The 23,008-nt window shown below is 40.0% G+C and overlaps 1 protein-coding gene across 1 annotated transcript in view; it reads left to right on the top strand.

The window, feature by feature from the left end:
• The window catches only part of RNF169 (ring finger protein 169), a 60,506-nt gene extending 40,081 nt beyond the window's left edge, over positions 1-20,425 (top strand). Inside the window, exons 4-6 of the mRNA XM_087821657.1 lie at positions 2,618-2,736; positions 12,760-12,853; positions 13,314-20,425. Of these exons, the coding sequence (XP_087677783.1) occupies positions 2,618-2,736; positions 12,760-12,853; positions 13,314-14,498 (1,398 nt within the window). The 3' untranslated portion in view covers positions 14,499-20,425. The remainder of the gene's footprint in view (positions 1-2,617; positions 2,737-12,759; positions 12,854-13,313) is intronic.
• The last annotated feature ends 2,583 nt before the right edge of the window (positions 20,426-23,008 follow it).

Here is a 23,008-nt window from a genome sequence, read left to right as displayed (position 1 = left end):
CTTTTTAGAAAATACAACCCAGTGTACATACTGTTATAAACCTTTTTTATAAACTATTAAATTGTGGATGTCTTCCCACGTAAATAAAGAATCCCACATCATTGTTTAGTGGTCTCTTAGTATTCTTTACTGTAGAATTAATTTAATTTAATTTATCCCCTGTTGATATTTCACTATCTTAAACCACCACTGTGATTAGTTCCTTCTAATAAATTGTCAGAAGTGGAATGACCAGGTCAAGGAGAGTGTGCTTTTTAAGACTTTTGGTACTTATTATTTATTTGACCTCCAGAAAGTTTGTATATACTTATCCTTCCACCAATAGTTCAATAAAGCCCTAAACTAATTTCCTCACACCCTCACCAACTCTGGCTATTATCATTCTTTTAAATGTTTATATACATTTAAAAATATATCACATTGGTGATTTGTTATGCATGTTTTATACTATTTTATGAATTCATAGTACTATAAGTTTATTTTTACCTAAAGGGAAAAATGAAGGGTAAATATTTTCCTATCTAATGGTTCTAGGTTTTGTGGGGGTGGAAATATAGAGAGATGTGTGTGTAGGGGGGTACCTTCTATCTACATAATTTCTTATAATAATGTAAATGTATTTTTCAATAATTAAAAGTAACCTAGTGTATATCTATTATAATGCTAAAGTTTTTTCTTAAAAGATTAATAGTACTTAAATTGATTAAAATCTATCTTCTGTTGAGCCCCCTTACTACTTGTTAATGTACTAAGTGCTTTTAATGGCTTATCACAATCTTTGTGGTAGATGGAACAGTCTTTATTTTATAGGTGAGGAAACTGAGGCTCAGAAAGATAGAACAACTAACCTATAGTGACCATGATCTTTAAGTAATAGAGCTGGGATTTGGACATTCTTTTATTTGGTACTGAATTGATTATGTGGAAACATCTCAATAGAAATTGTCATTATTTATTCTCTGTTGCGTCTATAGATGTCAAAGCTTTTTCTTGTTCTCAGAGTTGAAAAGAGAATATTATATAAAATTTGATAATAGGTTAGTACTGTTAAAAAATTTCTCCAGTGAACAGTTTGTACAGCAGGTTTCTTTAAGGGGCGGTACTCTACAAAATTGAAAAGTTTCCCTGTAAATTGTAATCTTTCAACTATTTTTCAAAGGCTAACTATTGGGAAACATAGCCTATTGTAGTATGTGCTTGTCAGCCTAAAGAGTAACAAAGCATTTCGGAAGTGCAGGGTACTCTGTGCCATAAGATGATGCCTCCGTCTAGAACTCTTATTTTGGTAGTTGTTTGGTCGTTAGATAATGGTTAATCATTAGATGATTAGACATTTTTTGTTTACCTGCTCTATAATGGTATTGGGAATCTTAAAGAAAAGATGGCCACTTGCTCTCACAGAGTTTATTGTCTAAAGCAGAAGACAGACTCTTAAATAAGAAGCTGTAGTTCAATGTGATTAGCTGCTCCCTCTAAAAAGAAGACTGTCATATTGAATCATGAGGCAGATACTCACTATATGTTGTATACAAAAGGTATATATAAAATAAACCTCAAATGTAAATGGAAAGACTTAAAAAGAGACTCCAAAATGAAAGAAGGTAAATGAATGAGTGCCAGCAAGATGAAAAAGGCTGACTCCAGGGATACATGGAATCTCTTTCAGAGAAAGCGACATTTAAGATGCCTCTGAAAGGCCAGTGAGTGTTTTATCAGCAGAGAATGTGGAAGGGAAATATTAGGCAAAGGGAATAGCATGTCCAAAGAACAGAGGTTTTGGAAGACTATACTGTACCCGTGGAGAATATAAGGTAGTTTGGTTGTACTAGAACTCAAGGAGTTCCTGTGTGGGAACTAGTATGAGAAAAACTCTGAAAGAAAGTTGAGTCTAGTTTTGAAGTGTTTAGACTTTATCCTGAAGTTACTAGTAATTAAGCAGGATTCTCTCTGTGTACTTGGAGGGGACTGAAGGGAAGAAAGGCTGAAGAGAGTGAGGCCAGTAAGTAGATTATTGCAACAGTCCAGGCAGAGGATGATGAGAATCTAAGGAGAGACAATGACAATTGGTTGTACATGGGAAGACTTAGATCTGAGGGACATTTCAGTGGTAAAATGGAGTAGAGTGGAACTAGCATGGAGGTAGTTTGGAGACAGATGTTCTGGATTTAAGTACCAGTGCCGGCTACTTATTAACTCTACAATACTAGGCAAATTAACTCTGAGCCTCAGTTTTCCATCTGTAAAAGACAACTAATTAATCCCTTCTTAATAGAGCTGATATAAACAGTAAATGAAATAAAATATTTAACTCAAAACCTCTATACAGTGTTATTATGACTTCGAAGAAAGGGAAAGAAAAGAGTCATAGATGACATTGAGGCTTCCAGTTGGGTTGGAAGTGGGGCTTAGAGAAGATATATAGTGAGTTTGATTTTGTATAAAGTTTGAGCTACATTTGGGATATCAAGATTGGGATCTTCAGGAGGCTGTTGGAAACATAAACATAGAGTGGAGCTCAGATAGAAGTGAAATATAATAGAGAGATTTGCAACAATAGCTATGGGACACTCAATGGGAACCCCCAATGGACAGTGTTGTCTCCCTTCTCTCCTACCAGTGTCCTGCACGTCTCTCAGATTCAGAGAATGAAGAACCTTCCCGAGGCAAGATGACACAGACACATCGCTCTGCATTTGTTTCTAAGAACAACTCCTACTCCTTAGCTTTCCTGGCAGGGTAAGAGACTGATATTTAATTCAGTCAGGGTTCTTTCGTTTTGGGGTATGAGACAAAAGGGACTGGAGGAGCAAACCTATTTTTTGTAGCCATTTTAGGGGAGGTGGGAGTGGGGAAAGAGGTGGAAACTGGTTTTCAAATATGGTTGAGGGACAAGGGGCTGACCTGAATTTTTAAAGAAAAGTGAATTTTACCCATTTCTGGTATCCTCAGGGTAAGATTGTGCTAATTGCTCTGCTGCAAAGTGTGAACTTTCCATCCTGGGAGGAAACAATAAGGCCTTCCTCAGCTGACAATATCCACGGATTCTGTCTGTGGACTTTTTTTCTTTTAGTAGCAAGACCAGAGTTGATTTTGTTTTCAGTGCCTAGAACTAAAATATATCTTGATAGGTTTCAAGAGGGCAAACGGAAAAGTTTTTAAGACCCTTGCCAAGGAACCTCTTGATCTTTAGACCAGGGGTGGGGAACCTTTTTTCTGGCAAGTGCCACTTGGATATTCATAACATCATTCAAGTGCCATACAAAATTATCAACTTAAAAATTAGCTATGAAAAAGCTCCTAGATTTATTGAATTTTGAGTCCTGCTTGCCGTTGCATTGGCAGGGCCAGACCAAATGATTTTGTGCGGCCCTTGGGCTGAACATTCCCCACCCCTGCTTTAGACTTTGCAGGACCTTGGGAGGAGAAGCGGGGGGTAATTGAATTGGATGTTGGGTGATTGGGAAATAATGAAGGATTAGTTGGATGAATGGGTGGATGGATGGATGGATGGATGGATGGATGGATGGATGGATGGATGGATGGATAAATGGGTGGGTGGAAGGAAGGAAGGAAGGAAGGAAGGAAGGAAGGAAGGAAGGAAGGAAGGAAGGAAGGAAGGATAGAAGAAGGAAAAGAAGGGAAGAACAAATGGAGGAAGAACGTAGGAAGGAATCATTCATTCAACAGACATTTTGTGAGCAGCTACTACATGTCATGCTGTTTTAATATAAAGATGAAAAGATCATCATTTCACCCTATTTTGTTATCTCTTTTTTGTTGTTTAAAGCTGGCGTTGCTTACCCTTATTTCTAAGGCTCCTCTCTTATCTACCAGCAACACTGTGAAGTAGATCTCTCTTGCTGCCCCTATGGATATATACCTTGACCCTTTTTGTTTGAAGGCTTTTTATTGCTGGTTACTAATAAATATGACCCAAAAAAGCTACCAAGCTTAAGAATGTTATGAAGTATATACTATTGTGATCCCTGATGTAGTTTTTGTATCTGAATCCTTAGAGCAGTCTGATTTCCTGTTATTTCTGAGAGTAAAATTCACTACCTTCCCCTTCCCTTAAATGCCTTCCCTTCTCTAGGTAATAGTAACTCTTCCAGGAAGGCCCTTTCCTAGAATATTTATTCACTCATTTATTTGTTGAATGGACACTATGTTGTAGCCACTTAGGCTTGATTGATGTAATCAGGACCCAAGAAAACGAAACTCTTGCTTTGTCTATATGAGTTGACTGTAGATACTCTCTAAAGTTAAAAAAGATTGCTTGACTAAGAATTGTCAAGCTGCTGATTGTGTATATGGACACCCCCCCCCCATTTATAGCAAGCATGTATCTTAATGATTATAAGAGGGATGTACTGAAAAGAGATAAAAGTCATATAATTCTCCCAATCAAATCACAATAAATACTTCCTGAAACAAATAAATGTTGCTTTAGGCAATCTATGATTAATTAATATCTCATAATTTAGAATGGCTTGGAAACTTTTTTTTATTAAAATCCAAATATGATGCCAAGGCCAAATTACCACAGTTAGTTGGAGTGGTTATTAGATGAATTACTTATCACCAATTCCAGTCTCTACCCTTGTAATTCATTCTTTTAGAGCTAGTTGCAGGTTAATACATACCTAGAAATGCCTATCAAGGAACTTAGAAAATTCTTCTCTAAAGAGCAGAACATAAAGCCTATATGGTGGGGCGTGCTTTGGATTGTGTGTGGCTCTGGAATGTCTGTAATATATCATCTTTTCCTGCTCTTTTGCCCATCCTTGTCATTATCCTGTGTCATTGAGCCACAGTGGGACTAATTTATAGGAAAATGTTCACTTAACAGTATACTGTTAAAAAATGTTTGTGATCAGTATTACACATTTCTGGATTTCAGTATTCATTTTTTAAAAATATCCAAGGTGGTGGGCTGAGTTCAGTTATTAGTATAGTTGTTAAAACAATTGGACTTGGTTGGTAGGAAATTGTTGATGTCATGGAAACCTTAGGTTAGAAGGTCTATTATGGTAATACTGTGAATTGCATTTATTAGTCAACATACTTTTTCCCTTAGGTAAAGAAATACTGAGTTCCAGTTGCAAATGTAACTTAGGAAAACAATATGGAGTTGTTAGTGCTGACAGTGAGATGTAGCATATGGATATATTGAAAAAGAATTAACTTGGTGGTAGTTGGACAACAATGTGACGGTAAACTTAAAATGGTTAAAATGGTAACTTTTATGTTATATATTTTACCACAATAAAAAAAAAAAGAATTTGGGTTGTTACTAGTTTTTGTTTATTTCAAATGCATTTTTTTCTTTCAAGCAGCAAAGAAAGACAAGTTTTTCTCTGCAAGCAAGTTCTTTTCCTAAAAAAGATTTATATGTAAAAGCTTTTAAACTTTTTACAACTGTATTTAAATCAAATAAGTCTGCATTTGTTTTACTTACCTACTTTATAAACTTTTCTTTCTTAAGCCCAAAAGCATGAAGGAGGTAAGAGCGAGCAGGCCTGATGGGATGGTTATTTTGGAAGGAATCCATCAACAGATTCTGGCTGTGAGTCTTGCCAGCAGCTCGGTCTATTTTCTTTTGAGAAATTCAAAGCCTTTAAGAGGGCTTTGCAGCACTATCAGTGAAGCTCTATAGCCCTTCGAAAATGAAACTTCTTCGAAAGAGGCAGATAGAGTAATAGTTAACTCTAGGTCATTTCTAAGTCAATCACAAAATATATGTTAATTTAAAAAATTAACTTGATATACAATTGTAAAGTTAAATTTTATTTTACATATCTAAACAACTGGTGTGTTTGTTTGCTTTTAAATTTTACTTTTTACTCCTAATTCCCCTCTAGAATCAAACAAAAAACCTGGTTGCGTATTTTTCTAAAAGCTCAGCCTGGAAAAACTCTGTTGAGCTAGTGCCTTTTCTACGAGCTACATGTCCAGTTGTGTTTTCCTCTTTATTTTGGCTGTCACAAAGTTTAAGATTAGGACAGAGTTTTCAATTCAGTCATCATGGTTTTAGTCAACATGTGTTATAGAACAGAAGGAGTTCATCCACCAGGCGCTTAGTAGAGCCAAACACCAAGCACTGCATTGGAGAAACATTGGCTATTTTATGAATGGCACCACTCAGGAGAATGGGAAGCTAATGTTCAAAAGCCTGGACTCCTCGATCCAGGATTCAGGTCGGGTTTTAAGGTATAGGGGAAACAGGTGTGCAGAAGCGCTGGCCGGACAAGTTTTAATTGGAGGATATTGGAGCTTGGCTATTTATGGTAAGGGGTGTCATTGAAGGATCTTCCTGGACAGTGGGCCCTCTGCTTCTGAAAAGGTACCAGTGTTCAGGTTCTGGTTATGTCCCAGTCCTTTGGTCTAGGTGCAGCCGGAGATCAAAGTTCTCTCCTCTGCATATGCTTCAGCTGTGCAGCTTGTGGTCTTGGTCTCTTGTCTCTGAAAAGCAGCTCAGTATCTCATTAAACAGGATGGGACCGTTTTGAGCTGTTCCGCAGTTACATAGGACCTATAATTTTTTAAAAATCTTTTTATATACTCTTCCTATATTTATTATTTAATGTAGCCTTTATTCTGTATTAAAGCTCAGTCTTTATGTATTTTTACTTTAAGTCACTTGAAATTCTTCTTGGAAATGGAGAATAACCATAAAAAGAAATATAATCAAACCATCTATCCTCTTTGCAGTTTAAAATAATAAAAAGAAAGTGATGCAGTAATGCTAGTACTGCCATTCCATAAAAATTGTATTTAAGTAAATGGTGCCTTGCAGGATTGCTGGCACATGATAAGGTGTTGTTGCTGCTATTTTGTTATCTTTCAGAGCTTGAACTCTTAGGGCTGAAAAGGACCTTAAATATTGCCTTATCTGTTATTTTGTTTATGGGTGAGAAGGCCAAAGCCCAGAGAGAACATGGCTTGCCAAACCTTAGGCTGCTAGACTAGTAGAAAACTGAGTTAGAACAGAGGATTCTTGGCTCTTTCCACTACAATATACCCCGTTTTCCCCATGGCCTTCTTGTAGGTCCCTGTGCTGCCTCCATTAAAAGCAGTGGAATATGGTTAGGAAAATGAAAATAGCTTATGGAAGAGTGATGCGGAACTTAAGAAGAATGGCGGGTTTTAGAGGTGTCAGTCAATCTCTGACATATTAGAGTAGAAATATACCGGTGGTGTCCAGAGGGCCTGGCCAGATGGTGAGGGAGCGAGTCTTTTCCCAGTGCTTCCTGCCATGTCGAGTGCTTTACGTCCCTCATTGCATTGAGTTCTCACATTGAGCCTACAAGACCTGTATATTACTCTCATTTTACAGCTGAGGAAAATGCAGTTCAAAGAAATTAAGCAACTTACCCAAGAACATATCACTTATGTAGAGTGACAGGTGGGATTGGAACTCAGGTCTCTCTTGACTGTAAATCTATGCTTTTTCAATCAAACCATTCTCAGAACCCTGTAACAAAAGGCCTTGTGCGTGGATCTTTGCCTTGAAATGATCTGCCTTTGCACCAGAAGCTGCCTTTCTTCTTTTTGTTGGATAATTTATACTCTGCCTTGTTCTATAAAGATACAAGGTTGCTACAGGGATCTAAGAAGCTGTCCAGTTATCATGCTGTCTGAGGGGACTCAAATCCTTTTGCATTATGCTGTGGAAGCAGTGTTCCTATCTATCTGCAAATGAAGTGTGTGTCCAGAAATAGGCAAATATGTAGAGACAGAAAGTGGATCCGTGGTTGCCTGGGGCTGGAGAAGGGTGGGGTTTAGGAGTATTAGCTAAAGGGTATGAGGTTTCTTTATGAGGTGATGGAGATGTTCTAAAATTGATTGTGGTGATGGTTAATAACTCTGTGAACATACTAAAAACTTAATTGTGCACTTAAAAAAGGAAGAAAGAATACTGGTCTGTATAAGGCAGATAACCCAGTTCATAAAAACACAAGAGAAGGATTTTAACAAAATCTCACCCATTTCTGGTTGTATGGCAGCTATAACTAGGCCTAAGGAAGCTGCTGGTTTCATTCAAATATGTGTGTATGTGTGTTTCGGGGTGGGGGGTGGAAGTGATGGAGGATCACACACCCAGGCCAGGGGCTGGGAGGAGGGTCTTCTCTAGCCTTTAGCTTCTTGGTGGGACTCAGCTCTGTCATACCTGAGAATTTGATTCAAAGAAACTAATGTGTGCGTGAGAGAGAGTGATGAGTGAGCAATTGAGAGCATGAACTAATTTTTTATATCATGCATTAACATTTGAAAACTCTTTAAGCAGTGTTTTATAAGGATTAAATCTTCTAGCTTTCCAGCTGCATGTTTATACTGGCTGTCCCTCCTTTTCTTTGTAAGTCAGACTCATTGTGGTTATGGATATTTTTAGTCTAACTAGACATCCCAGAAACCATCTGGCCTCTTGGCAGTGGAAATTTTAAACCAGTTGCCTTTCAGACAATGCTGCTTTCTCTTGTTTATGATTTCATGATGTGTTTAGGAGAGAGAGCTTCCCTAGACGTGCTGGGTTTGTTCTATGGCAGAGTAGACTGTAAGATCAGTATGCTGTGGTAGAAAGAGCACAGGCCTTGGAATCATAGAGATACAGGGTGAAATCTTGGCTCCAGCTGCGTAACCTTGGAAAGATAACTTCCCTCAGTTCTTCGTAAATTGAGGAGGATGATTAGTATTTCATAGGGTTTCTGTATGGATTAAATGAGATACACTATATTTAAAACACTTAGGATAGTGCCTGACAGATAATAGATCCCTAATAAATGTTAAAATTTTCTTTCCTTAAAGAAGAGAGAGGCATTTCTATATATACATATTTTTATTCATTTACAAGAAATTTATTGACTATGTCCACTGTGTGCCTGGCACTGTGTTAGGGTTGGGGATACAGAAATGGATGTATACAAAGGTGGGAGGAGCAGTTCTTCCCTGTTTTTAGTGAAGGTATTACTTGAGCTCTTTCAGTCCTAAGAACAATATCAAGTTTACTGCTCTTGACTAGTCTCAGCCAGGATTTTGAAGCCTCTTAAGGTGACCAAATACTATAGTAATAATATCTGTATATTATGTTTATTGTTTTTACAATGTTTTCACATTCATGATTTTTGTGATTCTTTGTGTGACTGTAACAACACAATGGGGGGATAAGTTATATAGGGTCAAAGTTTTTGTATGCTATTGAAATTGAATTGATATTAATTTGAAATAGATTTCTGTAAATTAAGATGTTAATTGTAATCCCCAGGGTGACCACTAAGAAAATAACCTTAAACTTACACAATGTTATAATACTAGGTGGGACAAAAGTAGGTTTACAGTTGTTTGTATGGAAAATAATACAATTAATAAATAATAGTACAAGAGTATTATTATGTAAACTGTGTTTCATGTACTCAAAACTGTAAACCTAGTTTTGCCCCACCCTATATATGACAGTTATATGTAAAACTGGAAAAAAAGAAAAAGCACGTAGATGCAAAGAAAGAAGTAAAACTATCCCTATTTACAAGTGACATAGGAAATCCTGAAGAATTTATGAAAAAACTATTTGAATTAATAAACTAGCAAAGTTGCAAGATACAAGATCACAGCACAAAAATCAGTTGAATTTCTATACACTAATAGAGAACAATCTGAACCCATTTACAATAGCGTCAACAAGAATAGGGTAGTTATGGATCAGTTTAACCAGAGGTGTAAGACTTGACACTGAACTACAAAAAATTGTTGAAAGGAATTAAAGAAGACCTGTATAAAGGGAAACACCCTCTGTGCTCATGGACTAGAAGACTTAATATTGTTATGATGCCAGTACTCCCCAACTTGTTTCACAGATTCATTGCAATACCTATTAAAATTCCAATCTCCTTTTTTGCAGAAATGAAAAGCTGATACTAAAATTCACATATGGAATTGTAAAGGATCTCAAATAGCCATAACAACTTTGAAAAAGAACAAAAGTGGAGGACTCACACTTTTCTGATTTCAAAACTTACTGCAAAGCTACAGCAATCAAAAGAGTGTAGTACTGAAATGAGGGTAGATATATTAGTCTTTGGAATAGAATTTAAAGTCTCAAAATGAACTCATATATCTGTGGTCAGCTGATTTTCAATAAAGGTGCCAAGACCATTTAGAAGAGGAAAGAATAGCCTGTTCACATTTGGTGCTGGGACAGCTGGATATCCATGTGCCAAAAATTTAAGTTGGGCCTCAACCTCACACCATATACAAAAATTAAGTCAAAGTGGATCAGACACCTAAATGTAAAAGCTAAAACTATAAAACTCTTAGAAGATAACTCTTGGAGAGTTTAGCTATATAATTACTGCTCTCCTATAGTATTTTCATGCTATCTAAATCAGCTGTGTGGTGGACTTCACTGACTGGATGCTCCCACCAGTAAAGATGACCTTTTCATCAATCCATCTCTAGTGCTTTGCACGGAGTTGGTGCTCAGTAAAGTTTGCTGACCAAATGAATGAAAGAGGCAATGATAGTTTCAGCCATATTGAGGCTTACCAAAAAGATTTTAGATTATCAGAGGCAGCTTTGGGTGTCTTTGTGGTGTGCTTGAGTGATGCAAGTGTGGGTTTTCTTTCTGAGCCTTTAAAAATTTTTTTTTTTTTTTTACCACTTGGCATTTAGGGAGTAAGAAGTTCTCCTCAGCAATAGGTGCTTGTAATTTGTATATTTGATAACTTGGGCATGTAGCCAGTGTCTTTAAATTTGACTCTGTTAGTGCTTACAAAATGGGTTCATAGCCAGTTTTTAAAAATTATACTAAGCTAATTCTTAATTATGTTCTGTTTAGACCTTAAAGTATAGGTCTAACCTCAGTTTGAACACCTCTAATGACACAGAGCTCAGTATTCCCTATTGAAAGTTACAAAGTTCTTTCTTAGGTCGATGAGCGTTTAAGTGTCTACTTCTTTCTCCAATGAAATTATGCCAAACAAGTCATATGTTTGAAGTAATAATGCTGTCTTTTTCAGCTCTGTATCCATTCCTCCTGACCCAAAGTTTACGTTATTCACCCCAGCATTTTAATCTGCCATCCACTTTACTTCTAGGGGACTGACACCACTGACAGTTGGTGTAAGTTCTGGGAGTGCAAATGGATTTTAATACTATTCTAGGTAAAATACAAACCAAGCTGACTTTTAAGCAGCTGCCTTCATAGGGTGATGTTGAAGTTTCCTATCTGTTCCAAAATAAATCTCCCACTAGATAGTACAACTCTCACATTATTTGTTTAGGTTCAGTGTTGAATTTTCTTGGTGAAGTGCAGCCATGTAATACTGGTTGGCCACCACTCTCTCCTGTTACTAACATAGCACAGATTATTTCATCAGATTAAAGCCATCTAGCAAGGTGATGTGGCCCTGAGACACAGGATGAGAGGGTTTTGAATGGGAGGAATAACACAGAAATGCTGGAATGGGAGCCATTGTGGATAGGTAGCGCAGGCCTGCTAGAGATGTAGGGAGAGGAGAGGTACACCGGGAATATACCTTATTACCACCTTTATAAATTTTCCCTGGCATAGTAAAACTTGAAAAGTAAAACTTTTGCTACAGAAAAGTAGATATGATATATTCTATTCCAAAGCTAAGTAGAATTATTTAGGGAATTAATTTCTGTTTGGGATCATCTGCATGACTGTGTGTCCACCTTGACTTCTGGCTTTTGCAGCTCTGCTCTTACTTCATTCCAGGTAACTAATACCCCGCTTTTATGCCAGGCTTTTAGCACACCTTTTTTGTTGTACCATTTCACTGTACTGTATTGAGTTATTTGTGCTCCTCACTGGGCTTGGATTCCTTGAAGACCTAGCCTGCATCTTACTCTTCTCTGTAGTTTCACGGCTCAGATAATGCTCATCAGTGAATGCATATGGAACGTCTATGATAATTGCTTGTTAAGTAGAGTTGTAACAGGTACATATCAGTTGCAAGCCTTTCTAAAAGCACTGTTCCCACCGGACGTGTATTAGGCAGGAGTTGGAGAGTAGGAAACAAAGGTGAATAATAAGAAAATCAAGACTTCCTACTGACAGTCTGTGGGATAGGTGATAGTCATCTGCACGTAATTCTTACACAGTAAGATTAATGTTATAATACAGGTACTGTGCGTTTTGGTGTGGGTTTTACATAATGTAATACATGCATAAGACAAAAAAAAATCACGTGTTCTTGAAATCTCTTAAATCACCAGAATTTAGGCCTTTGGAAGCTCAAATGTAATGGATTAAGGGAGAGACTACATTTAATTTTGACTCCCTATGTAAAAATCTAGAACACTGCTATGCATTTTGTAGGTACTTAAATATTTGTTTCATGGGTGATTTAGATTGATCGCAGAGACATTTAGAGGGGGGAAAAAATCTGTTGTTTGCAAAGGTGATTGAACACTGTTTCCACCCTATTTAGGAAGGTGAAGTATCCCTGTATCTCTCAAAGCATGAGCAAAACAGCCATTGGTCTTGTGTCACTGAAACAAGTCTAGTTTGGAAACAAAGGCTTATACCAAATGTCCTCTCTGGAAAACTCTTTCTCTTTTGACAGGATTTGTTCTTAGAATGTGTTTTGTTTATAAATTAACTCATTTTCCATTGCATTTGCCCAAGGGAATTGTCTTTCTTGGTGGGTGGCTTTGAAAGCATAGAAGAGATTTTCTTTTTTTTTTCCTTAGCATTATAGGCTATGCTTGACTATTTGTCTTTTATTTATTCTTTTTTAGGAACCTAAAAGTAGAAAGGAGTCAGAGCTGCAGTGACACTGCTCAGGACAAAACGAAGAGCAGACTCCGAGCAGCGCCATCCAGCAAAGCCAAGGTATTACCTTAGACACAGGCTCCTGGGGCTTTCTAGTCCTGTCCCATAACCTCCTGCGCATGGCCATGAAAGAAACCGTTCCATGAGAAGAGGCACAAGGGTCCTAGGCATACTGGTTATGTTGGGGAATTTTACAAATAGGTATGAAGGAAGAGAGTTTGAATTAATAGCCAGATGGGTGGCATGAGGGTTGGTAGACGAATGTTTTTTAAAAGTTCTAGATGACTTTTTTCCCTGTAGATTTTTAATTTTATTGTTTCAAGATTGTAGGAATTTCTGCAAATGGTAACATTCTAGGTTAGGGATTTTCCCCATTCCTTCGGCTCACATCACTCTTTGTCCCTTTTTTTACCCTTTCCTTCCCTATCCCTGTACCATTATGAAGGAATTATGAAGGGGAAAAAAATGTATGTATGTATGTACGTACGTATGTATGTATAATCTTTTTTATCTCTTTTAGGTCACAACTATAACCCCATCCTCCAACCCCATTATTGGTGTCCTCTTGTCCACTCAGAACAACCGCTGCCTCTCTGCCCCTGACTTGACCATTGAAAAGCGTCTGCCCTTCAGCTCCCTCTCATCCTTGGCTTCCCTGCATAAGCCCGAGCGCTCCATCAGCCCTGAGAGCAACGACAGCATCTCGGAAGAGCTCAACCACTTCAAGCCCATTGTCTGCTCGCCATGTACTCCTCCCAAAAGACTCCCTGATGGCCGTGTGCTAAGTCCCCTCATCATCAAATCAACACCCCGCAACCTAAGCAGAAGCCTACAGAAGCAGACTTCTTATGAGGCCAGTCCACGGATCCTCAAGAAGTGGGAACAGATCTTTCAGGAGCGGCAGATCAAAAAAACCCTTTCAAAAGCCACCCTCACCTCCTTGGCTCCAGAAACAGGGGAAGACTTGCTCGTCTCTGAAGTTATCCATTCTAGCAAGGAGAAGCCAGTTCTGGCTTTAAATGCAAAACTGTGCAGTGGGCATGTGCTCTCTGAGTGTGTTGGACCCACCCCCTCTGACCTGGATTATTTCCCCTCTGTTAGCCAAACAAAAGCAGAACAAGGCAGTGACAGTAAAAGGAGCACTGAGATCCCATTGGAAACCTGCTGTTCTTCAGAATTCAGAGTGGGAGCTAGTGGGACTTCTTTGGCGAGAGAGCAGTTTGAAGAGTCAGGGTCAACCCCAGATGCCAAGTTAGACAAAGCTTGCATAAGCACGGCCATGAAAATCTCGGCAGTTAATTCAGCGCTGCCCAAAAACAGTGTTTCGGGTGGGGTTCTCAAAACAAAGAAACAGCTGAAGACAGTGAATCATTTTGATCTGCCTAATGGTGTTCTGGCAAACAACCTAGGTGAGGAGCCACTTCCTTCCTTGCGTCGGGGCCGGAAAAGACACTGTAAGACCAAGCACTTGGAACAAAATGGGTCCCTTAAGAAACTGCGACAAAGCAGTGGTGAGGTGGGTCTGGCCCCAACAGACCCAGTCCTGCGAGAGATGGAGCAGAAATTGCAGCAAGAGGAAGAAGACCGGCAGCTGGCACTGCAATTGCAGCGCATGTTTGACAATGAGAGGCGGACTGTGAGTCGGCGAAAAGGAAGTGTGGATCAGTATCTGTTACGGTCCAGCAACATGGCCGGGGCCAAGTAGCACCTCGTGAACAGTGTTACCTATTTTTAAGAGGTCTTTGTTTTGGGCTTGGTCATTTATCCTGAAGAACGGAGTGTTCTCACTTTGGGTTTTTCTTTATCGCAAAACACCTTGATGTGGTTCTGAGAGGTTCCAGGGCCTTTGTAGTCTATATCCAAGGGAACTGTGTTTCTGCCTCCATGTGACCCAGGCCAGAAGCACTCCCCACCCCCTAAGTGACCCATGCCCGAGGGCTTCTGGGCCAAATCTGGCAGCATCCACTTGGAATGAGATTCAGGAGCACAATAGCCAGAGTTAGAAAAGGTAGACAAAGAGGGGATACCTTCTCAAACCGATAGATCTGACTTCTTTTTACAGGGTGTATTTTTAAATTGACCTTGCAGATAAAAATAGGTTACATCTTTTTCAAGGAAGTGGAACAATATAGTTCTTTGGTAGATCCAAAAAGATTATATTAGCCCTTTTCCTGACCCTTGCCACAAGTAAATATTCCTAATGAAATCAGTTGAGTTTATGCTTCTAGAAGAGCTAATTAACATTCCCTGTTAAAAAGTAACATTGATTAATGCTATGTAGTGGACAGACCATTTCAGTCATTGTTTAACTTGGTCTTACTAGGAGACCTAACATGTAAGTGGGATTAACCCCATTTTTAGATGGTGAAACTGCAGCCGCATAGCCCAGGCTGGACCACTGGGTCTCCTGACAACAAATCCCATGGATTTTCCACACTAACAGGTTGTTATAATGGACTACAACCCAAGGTATGCCACGGGAGCCTAGGGAAAGCTGGGTAGGCACTGAGTACGCATTGTGCAAAAATCCATACGCAGATAATTGAGATTGACTGGAACTATGAACATATACTGTGCAGTTAGCCCCACCCCACAGTTTATAGCCTTCTTTTTTCCAGGGTTCCACTTGTGAGATAAAGGACAATTGGACATCATTATTACTCTCCACATGGCCAAGGGTTATCTGCAATGTTGATCTGAAGTCCAAAAACTTTGCCCAGAAGTCAGGCAAGAACAATGCTGAAACTCCATACTATGGAAACAAGGTATCTAGCTGGATGCAGCTGATAAATTCAGTCCCATGGACCTTTGGGGTTTATTTTCCTTATCAGCTGACACCATGTGTCTTTTGCATCCCTGGTGGTGCTTGGTGCTTCTGCCCATCTGGGCTCATTGAGAATAGGGATTAAGATGTGATTTTAGGGAATCTCAGATGGGTTGGCATTCCCTGTGCATGTATGAGCTGTTACTATAAAGTCATGTGACTGGCATTTAACAAACCTTTCAGAGCTTGTATGTCCCAATGTATGTTGTCCTCCTTGAGTGCCCTCAGCAAGATACTGCATAGTTTTTCCAATGATGTTGTCATTGGTGAAAACATTTCTGGAACTGTCCTCAAAGTCTAGAAACATCTGGAAACATGGACTCCTAAAATGTTAGAACTGGAAGGAACCTTATGGGTCATCTCTTCCAACTTCTCCCTCTTATTCAGGCAGAAGCTAAGATCTGAAACGACGATTCACTGATCGAGGCCACTAGGGATTTACTCTATCACTGATTTTGCTTCTCGGGAGATTTGCCTCCCTTCTGTGAGCAAATCTGTAATCTTTTGGGGTTATAGGAGAGAGAGTTTTAAGTTTGAAACTAGTCAGAAGCTATTGAAGCCTCTGGAAGAGGAGGATTTACAAGAGGGTTTGGAGTCATAAATGAGGTGCCCCTGTAAAGTTGTCAGAGCCGTTTTCATGTGTAGCTCGTGAACAGTTCCCAGAGGGAAGTTCCAGAGATGTCGTAAGAATTTTGGTGATCATTGAGATATGTGGAACCTCCCTGGTGACTACTTTGGTGGGGAGTGTCACTCACCTGAATGTATGTATTCTGTGTTCTCTGTCTGTGTGTGCACACGTGCAGATGTGTGTTTAAAAAACACATCAGTCTCATTACTTTATATTCACACCACTTCAGTTCTAGGTCCTACCAGCAACATATGCCCTTCAAAGGCTGCTGGAGGGCACGTTGGTGCCCAGGATAGAGCTGGTACTGGTCTGCAGAAGATAGAAAGGGTGACTTACTAAATGCCCTTAGATAAAACATCAGTTCCTGCTGTTTCAGATAGTTCCTTTTCAATCTTATTATCAGGAGGCTAGTCTCATTGATAGTAGCAAAGACACTTATTTTTCCACTTGCCCCCTTTTTCTATATCCCCAATAATTCAAAAAATACTTTTCAGTTGGAACTGACTTTTGTTTTTGGAAAAAAGATAAATATTTTTAATAGAAAAAGATATATATTTTAAATATTCCCCAGAGTAATACTTTCATTTTAAGAAATTGCATAGTAGTAGCAACAAGTTTTAGCTTCAGGTGCAGAGTGAAAAGCTGCCTGTTAAAAGAATATTCTGAATTGTGGATCCAGCTTACTGACTTTCCTCCTTGGCCCTGCTGTGGTTCCTACAATGGTATTGACAGTTGTTTACCATACTTCCATCTGAGCAGTAGTCCTTCAAGTATAGGCAAAGCTGTTTAGGTTAAGGAGGGATAAGGCTTAATTTTTAATCTGCTTGGCTTTGGAGGAGGCAAAAACCACTAAGGTATTATCTGTATTTTAAGATGCTTCCCATACTTAATAACTTAAACCTGAACACTTTTCCTTTCTGAAAACTTTCCCTCTCCTGTTCATTGTGAAGTTGGTCACAGATGAAGTTGTTGATATGAATTCTTTGGAGAAAAAGACCAGGTAGGAAAGCAGAATGATGGGGAGGATTTCTCAGCTAGAATGAGACACACACTGTTTCATAAAGCAAATGTATTTCTCACAAATCATTGGACTCCAATTCACCGCACAAATTTCCCATGTCCTACTACCTTTGTTCCTTGTGTATATGCATTCTTTGTTTTCTCTCATTAAAGGGGAAATGATGAGAGGTTGGAGGATGGAGGTCATTCTGATGGGAAATCTAAGAAATGTGGTTCCCTGAGGAGGGGGCTCTCATTTCTTTTCTGTAGAGTGGAAAGGACACTTCGGGAACATGTTCATGACTCTAATGATTGTATCTGTTGGAAGAAGTCATCTGGGCCTGTGGGGTTGGTATCAAATCAGGGGAGTATGTATCCAGCCCTTGGCCCCTTTCATATAATTGTGCTTTTTAAAAGGTTAATTCTTCTTGGCTGAGGTTTCCCAGGAAAAACCTTTGTAAGTGGCTTCATTTATTTTTTAAATTTAAAGTTTTTGCCTGGAGGGAGTGCTAGTGATGACTGTGTTTTTTGTTCATTTTCCGTAAAATGCCCTTGAGAGATTAAAGCTGCTTAATTAATTGCTGTATGATTACAAATTGACAAACTGACTAGGATGGGAAGCTGCCACTGTGCTTGACTGGTGAAGCTAATGACCGAAGGCTGTGCTGTTCGTCCTTTTTGTTCCATTTGACAGACATTTCCTGAACTTGGAACTTGTGCCAACTTTGTGTGGAGATACAAAGATGGAAAGTACAGTCTCTGCTCTTGTGGAGCTCAGTGTCTAATGGAATATATTTGAATGTATATGTGGCTGGAGAATTTGTTAATGGTCTTATGAAAGTCCATTTCTTTCACAGTGAGCATCTTGGATGGTCCCATTCAAGATACTTCCCAGCACCAAGCAGGCTGCCTTGAACATTTGAGATACTCCCATCAGTATTTGTGCATGTGGTTGCAGCACTGCTTTCCATTTCCTAAGCAACTTTACCAGAAGAGGATGAATCTTATCCTCCAGTGGCTATAGGACAATGCGATCTCTTCAGAAGCTGCTTTCAGCATAAGCCCCATGAAATGAGGCAGGCTGTGGGCCACGGATGTGCTCAGAGGCCACGTCTCAACTTAGTAACCTCCTAACCTCTTCCCCAGTCAGACCTCCCAGCTGCGGCTGGCAGCAACATGGGATTTCTTTCCTTTTTCCTGCCTGGCTTTTCATTGAGATGGAAGGCTAGCAGGAGAGGAAGGAAAGAAAAATTGAAGGCTGGGTCATAAACATAAAATACTATGTAGCTGGAATAGGCAGGCATGGAAATCATCCAAGGCAAACTTGCCTCCTTACCGTCCTCTTCTTTTTTAAGAAATCAGCAACTTGATGTTCAGTGCCCTGTGTCCTATTTTATATTATAGTTTTCTAGGGTCTGAATAAATAGTACTTTATGTTACACACACACACACACACAATTTGGTAATGAGGGGGACAACCAAATGATTTAGGAGGCTATTTGTTTTAATAGCTTTTCTTCCTGAATTTTTCAGGTAGAATTAAAATCCCCCTGAATATCCACTCAGGTAGGAAAACCCCCATAGTGTAATGTGAATATGGAATCTTGGGAAGTGATATATTTTTATTGGGACAGTCATTTTATCTACCAAGGGTTAAAACCCAGCCAGCCCTTCATTTTTCTTTGAAAATCAAGAACTTAGGGTTTTAAATCTTTTTCAGCCAGCTTTTTCCTTCAACCCAGAGAGTGATCTTTTGAAGTGAATGTAGCTGTTTATAAATCTTGGGACTTAATGAGAAAGCAGGTCTGCTTTTTGGGAGGTTGAGGGGCAGTGGGATTCTAGGGAAATAGGCTGCTGAATAGATTTTCCTCCAGAGAGGATCCAGAAATGTACCCTTACACATGGTTATTATCCACTGTAACTTTCTGAATAGGATTGTTCTACAGAAAAAGATACTTCTAGATATATAGAGGTCACCAGTTTAGAGACTGGTTAAACTGGATGAAGGAAAAGTGCCAAGACTGTATGTGCACATTGTTCCATGTATTATCAGTATTTTTTTCTTCCTAAGAAAAATATTTACACACTGCTTCGTGAGTAAATGCTTTCTTAATGTCTTGTCAGTCAGTGTGGGAGACAGCCTCAAACTTGGAGCAGGTTCCCTCGCTACTTTTTCTGGTTTCTTAAGAACTAGTTGGACAAAGCCAAGGTAAGGCCAAGTGTGCTCATCTTCCTTTCCTCTACTTCAGTAAGGGGTAAAAACAGGCAGTGACTCCTCAAAGATCAGTCTGTTATAGCTCAAGTAGCTTTTGGGCCCTCCTGGCTCCTGAAGGCAGCAGTCACATTCTCCAGCCCACCGTCCAAGCTGTGCCACAAATGGGAGCAGGGGTTCTGCCTCAGTGGGGTCAACCCTTGGCCTCCAGCAGAGGAGAGAACAGTTAACTGTGCAAGGAAAAGAAATGGTTATCATAAATGCCAAATTTTGAGTGTGTGTGCTTGATGTGCTCTTTACTCTCACTTCTTTTACACAAACAGAATTGTCCTTAAGGGCCTTTCTCCCTCCCACCTAGAAATAGAAAATGGGTTGTATATTGGTTTTACTCAACCTGCTGTGTGCATTAGAAGTGGTGAAGGGGTCTGGATCCTTGTGGACTGCCACCGCTGGCCATCTCCTCTCACACTCATAAAGAACATTTTGACAAAGACAGAGGACTTAGAACAGGTCATGCCCTGTCGAGGATGCTTCTGCCAACAAGGAAATGGCATGGAATCAAATGGGATGATGTGTTGTTTATTTAAACAGTACCAAAGTGCATTCTTCAGTGGCTGTTTACCTGCTTGAGGAGAGGCCTAAGTTGAGAATATAGTGAAGCAAACTTATGAAAGTAAATGTTCTATTTTTAGTTGAAAATCTGGAGAGCAATCTCAGGCAAATCTGGGCTAAACTTAGGCTGTGTGTGTTTAATTTTTGATGCTACCTTTGTTCTGGGAGATGCCCCACATTGGAATGTCCTGCTTTGGCATTCAGAGTGATGGGAGAAGTTAGGTGGGATGGGGTTTCCGTAGTGCACAACTAAGTCTTCTGAGTTCTAAGTTATTTCCAGTTTATAACTGTTATTCTCATAACCATTCTTCTAATGAATGTACCAAGAAAGAATCCAAATAAAGAACAAATGTATAGGATGACATTTTCCCTGCACATTAGGCCTGTACTCAAAACATCTGGTTTATTTTTAATCCTTACCTGAGGACATGTTCACTGCTTTTAGAGAGAGAAGAGGGGAGAGAGAGACATACACACATCAGTGTGAGAGAGAAACATTGATCAGCTGCCTCCCATGTGGGCCCTGACCAGGGATCAAACCTGCAACCTAGGTGTGTGCCCTGACCGGTAGTCAAACCCACAACCTTTTGGTGTACGGGATGACACTCCAGCTAACTGAACCACCTGGCCAGGGCCAGAACATCTGAGTTTTAAAAATACCCTGTTTTGGAACCACTGCTCAGGAACTCATCAAAATCCCCTTGGTGTCAGTTTCTTATCCAACAGAGAACAAATGTATCCCTGTTTCACTTAACTTGTAAAACCAATTTGAAGGACTGGTATAAGAGTCAGTGCCATACATGGTAAACCAGTACTTGAGGGACCTTTGAAATCGTCTGGCCCAACCTCTTCCAAAGAAGGTTATTAAAATGATTTGCAAAAAACAATGCAGCTATTAGAGATAGGAGACTAGAACTTGATTGTCCCTTGGCTCCTAAAGTAACAGAAAATGCTGTCTACATACAACACTCATTAATTACCTTATAGCCCAGTGCTGTGAAAGAGGTGGCCCTCACTGATGGGAAATACCCTGACATAGCCTGGAAGCTGGGTCCTCTGACTCCAAAGCCACTGATTGTTTTTCTGCTGCCCTGGCTCAGAACCTCAGAGCGGGGCCACCCTCCTTCACTGGCCTTGACTAACAGTATACTTCCAGTTGCTTTCTAGGTTTGCTTTCCTCCTGGACTGGGCCTCACAGGGCTAGCGAGATCAGTTTTCCCTCTGCACCCACTGCAGGGGTGGGAAGTATCCTGAGGTGGCAAGTATTGTGAGGCACAGTCTGCATCTAAATCAGTTCTCCCTTCCTCGTGGCCACAGTCGACTCTCCAGGGTGCTCACTGGCACCTTGGATAAGTAATTTGGAAAACAGATGGGCCTAATTTTGAAGAATTGGTGGGAAAAACTATTTCTTTGGTTTTGCTCTTAATAGATGATTGGAGAAGGCTCAGAAGAGAGTGGCAGCCAGTTTCCCATCTGCTTATGGAGAAGGGGGCTGTGGGTGAGAGCCAGCCCAGGAGGGTAAAGCATCTAATGGTAGATCAGAGTGTGACTGCTGACAGCAGGGAGGGTGGTCACCACCCCAAAGGCCTTCTGAGTCTTGAATGCCGGCTCACTTGACAAATCTAGTTTGAGGCTTTTTCACTGGGCTGAGGACTAGGTGATGTCTCTGCAAAAGCACAAAACGGGGAACCACGGGACTGAAATTTGCTTAGTGAAGAACCCTCCCTAAAAAAGTGATTTTAACACCAGAAGGACACACAGAGATGGAAAACTCCATTGCTGCTATGGGTAAGGTTAAATGAGCTGCCCTAGGAGACAGCAAATGGGGATAACAATTGAACCCTGATAATGTGACTAAGTCTGGATTACTCCTGAGACAGGAAAGGGTCGAACACAAGTGGGAAACGATCGTATGGCTTCAGGAGGTGCAATTCACCACATGGGAGTGGGGTTAGTAGTCTGATACACGGACTTAAAATAGCAGGCAGGTTGAAGTGCTGTTTTCTCTGAACATGGTGGTTTTTTAAGGGAAGTCCAAGGCAGCGCCTGTAGGACCATGCCCAGCTCTGCCTTCGAGTGTCTTAGCCATAGCTGTGTAAAATCCCATTAAGATAGCCTGCCTGAGCTTTCTCATTTCACCCACAAATTAAATCTTATTGAATATTTCCTGGATGCAGGCCCTGAGCTGAGCACCAGAGGTATCATTTGGCACAGTGCAATGTGATGCCCAATGAGGTCATACTAGGTCAAAAAAAGGGAAAGCCCAGTTCAGCTTGAAAGGAAAGTTCAAGGACATACTTGAGCTGAGGCTGAAAGGATGAATAAGAAACATTAGCTCCCATGTGTTCTTACTAGGTCTCTTCCTAGAGAAGTAGTCACTGCATAGCCTCCTAGTGGTTTCCCTCCTGGGAGTTCTACATTGGCATGATCTGGCTACATGTGAGGGAGAAGGGGCCAGCCCTCTACACTCACTCTGTAAACAGCCTCCAAGATGGCAAAGCTCATAATCAGGAATGCAGAATGATTCTGGCAGCCTGGAACTCCAGGCTGAGACGAAGATAAAGAAATGTAAAAAATCCTGCATCAGATATCAAAAGTCAATTTCAAGTATAAAAAAGGGAAGCAGTTCTAATAATAGTAGTCTGCTGATAAAGACTTAATAAAAGCCAAAGTGGCAATGCCATTGGTTTTAAGAGTGAGCAAAAGGTAAATGTCTGCATAAAAATATACTATCCAGAGAAGGGAGCAGGCAGTACTGCTGTGTGCCAGGTTTGTACACAGCTGGAGTACTATTGCATCTAGGTATCATGAGTAGGGGGAAAACCACAAACTTAGCAAGCTGTCTGTGAGAAGCAATCTATGTGGAATAAATGAGAATGTTAAGAGTGTTTGGTCTGGATAAGTGTAGCCTTTTTAGGATGTTTTTACATTGGTGAAAGG

Source organism: Miniopterus natalensis, chromosome 11 (assembly GCF_054644295.1).
Source record: "Miniopterus natalensis isolate mMinNat1 chromosome 11, mMinNat1.hap1, whole genome shotgun sequence".
Classification (NCBI taxonomy): Eukaryota; Metazoa; Chordata; class Mammalia; order Chiroptera; family Miniopteridae; genus Miniopterus; species Miniopterus natalensis.
The sequence above is the reverse complement of the archived record's forward strand: the minus strand, read 5'-3'. Positions and strand labels throughout refer to the sequence as shown.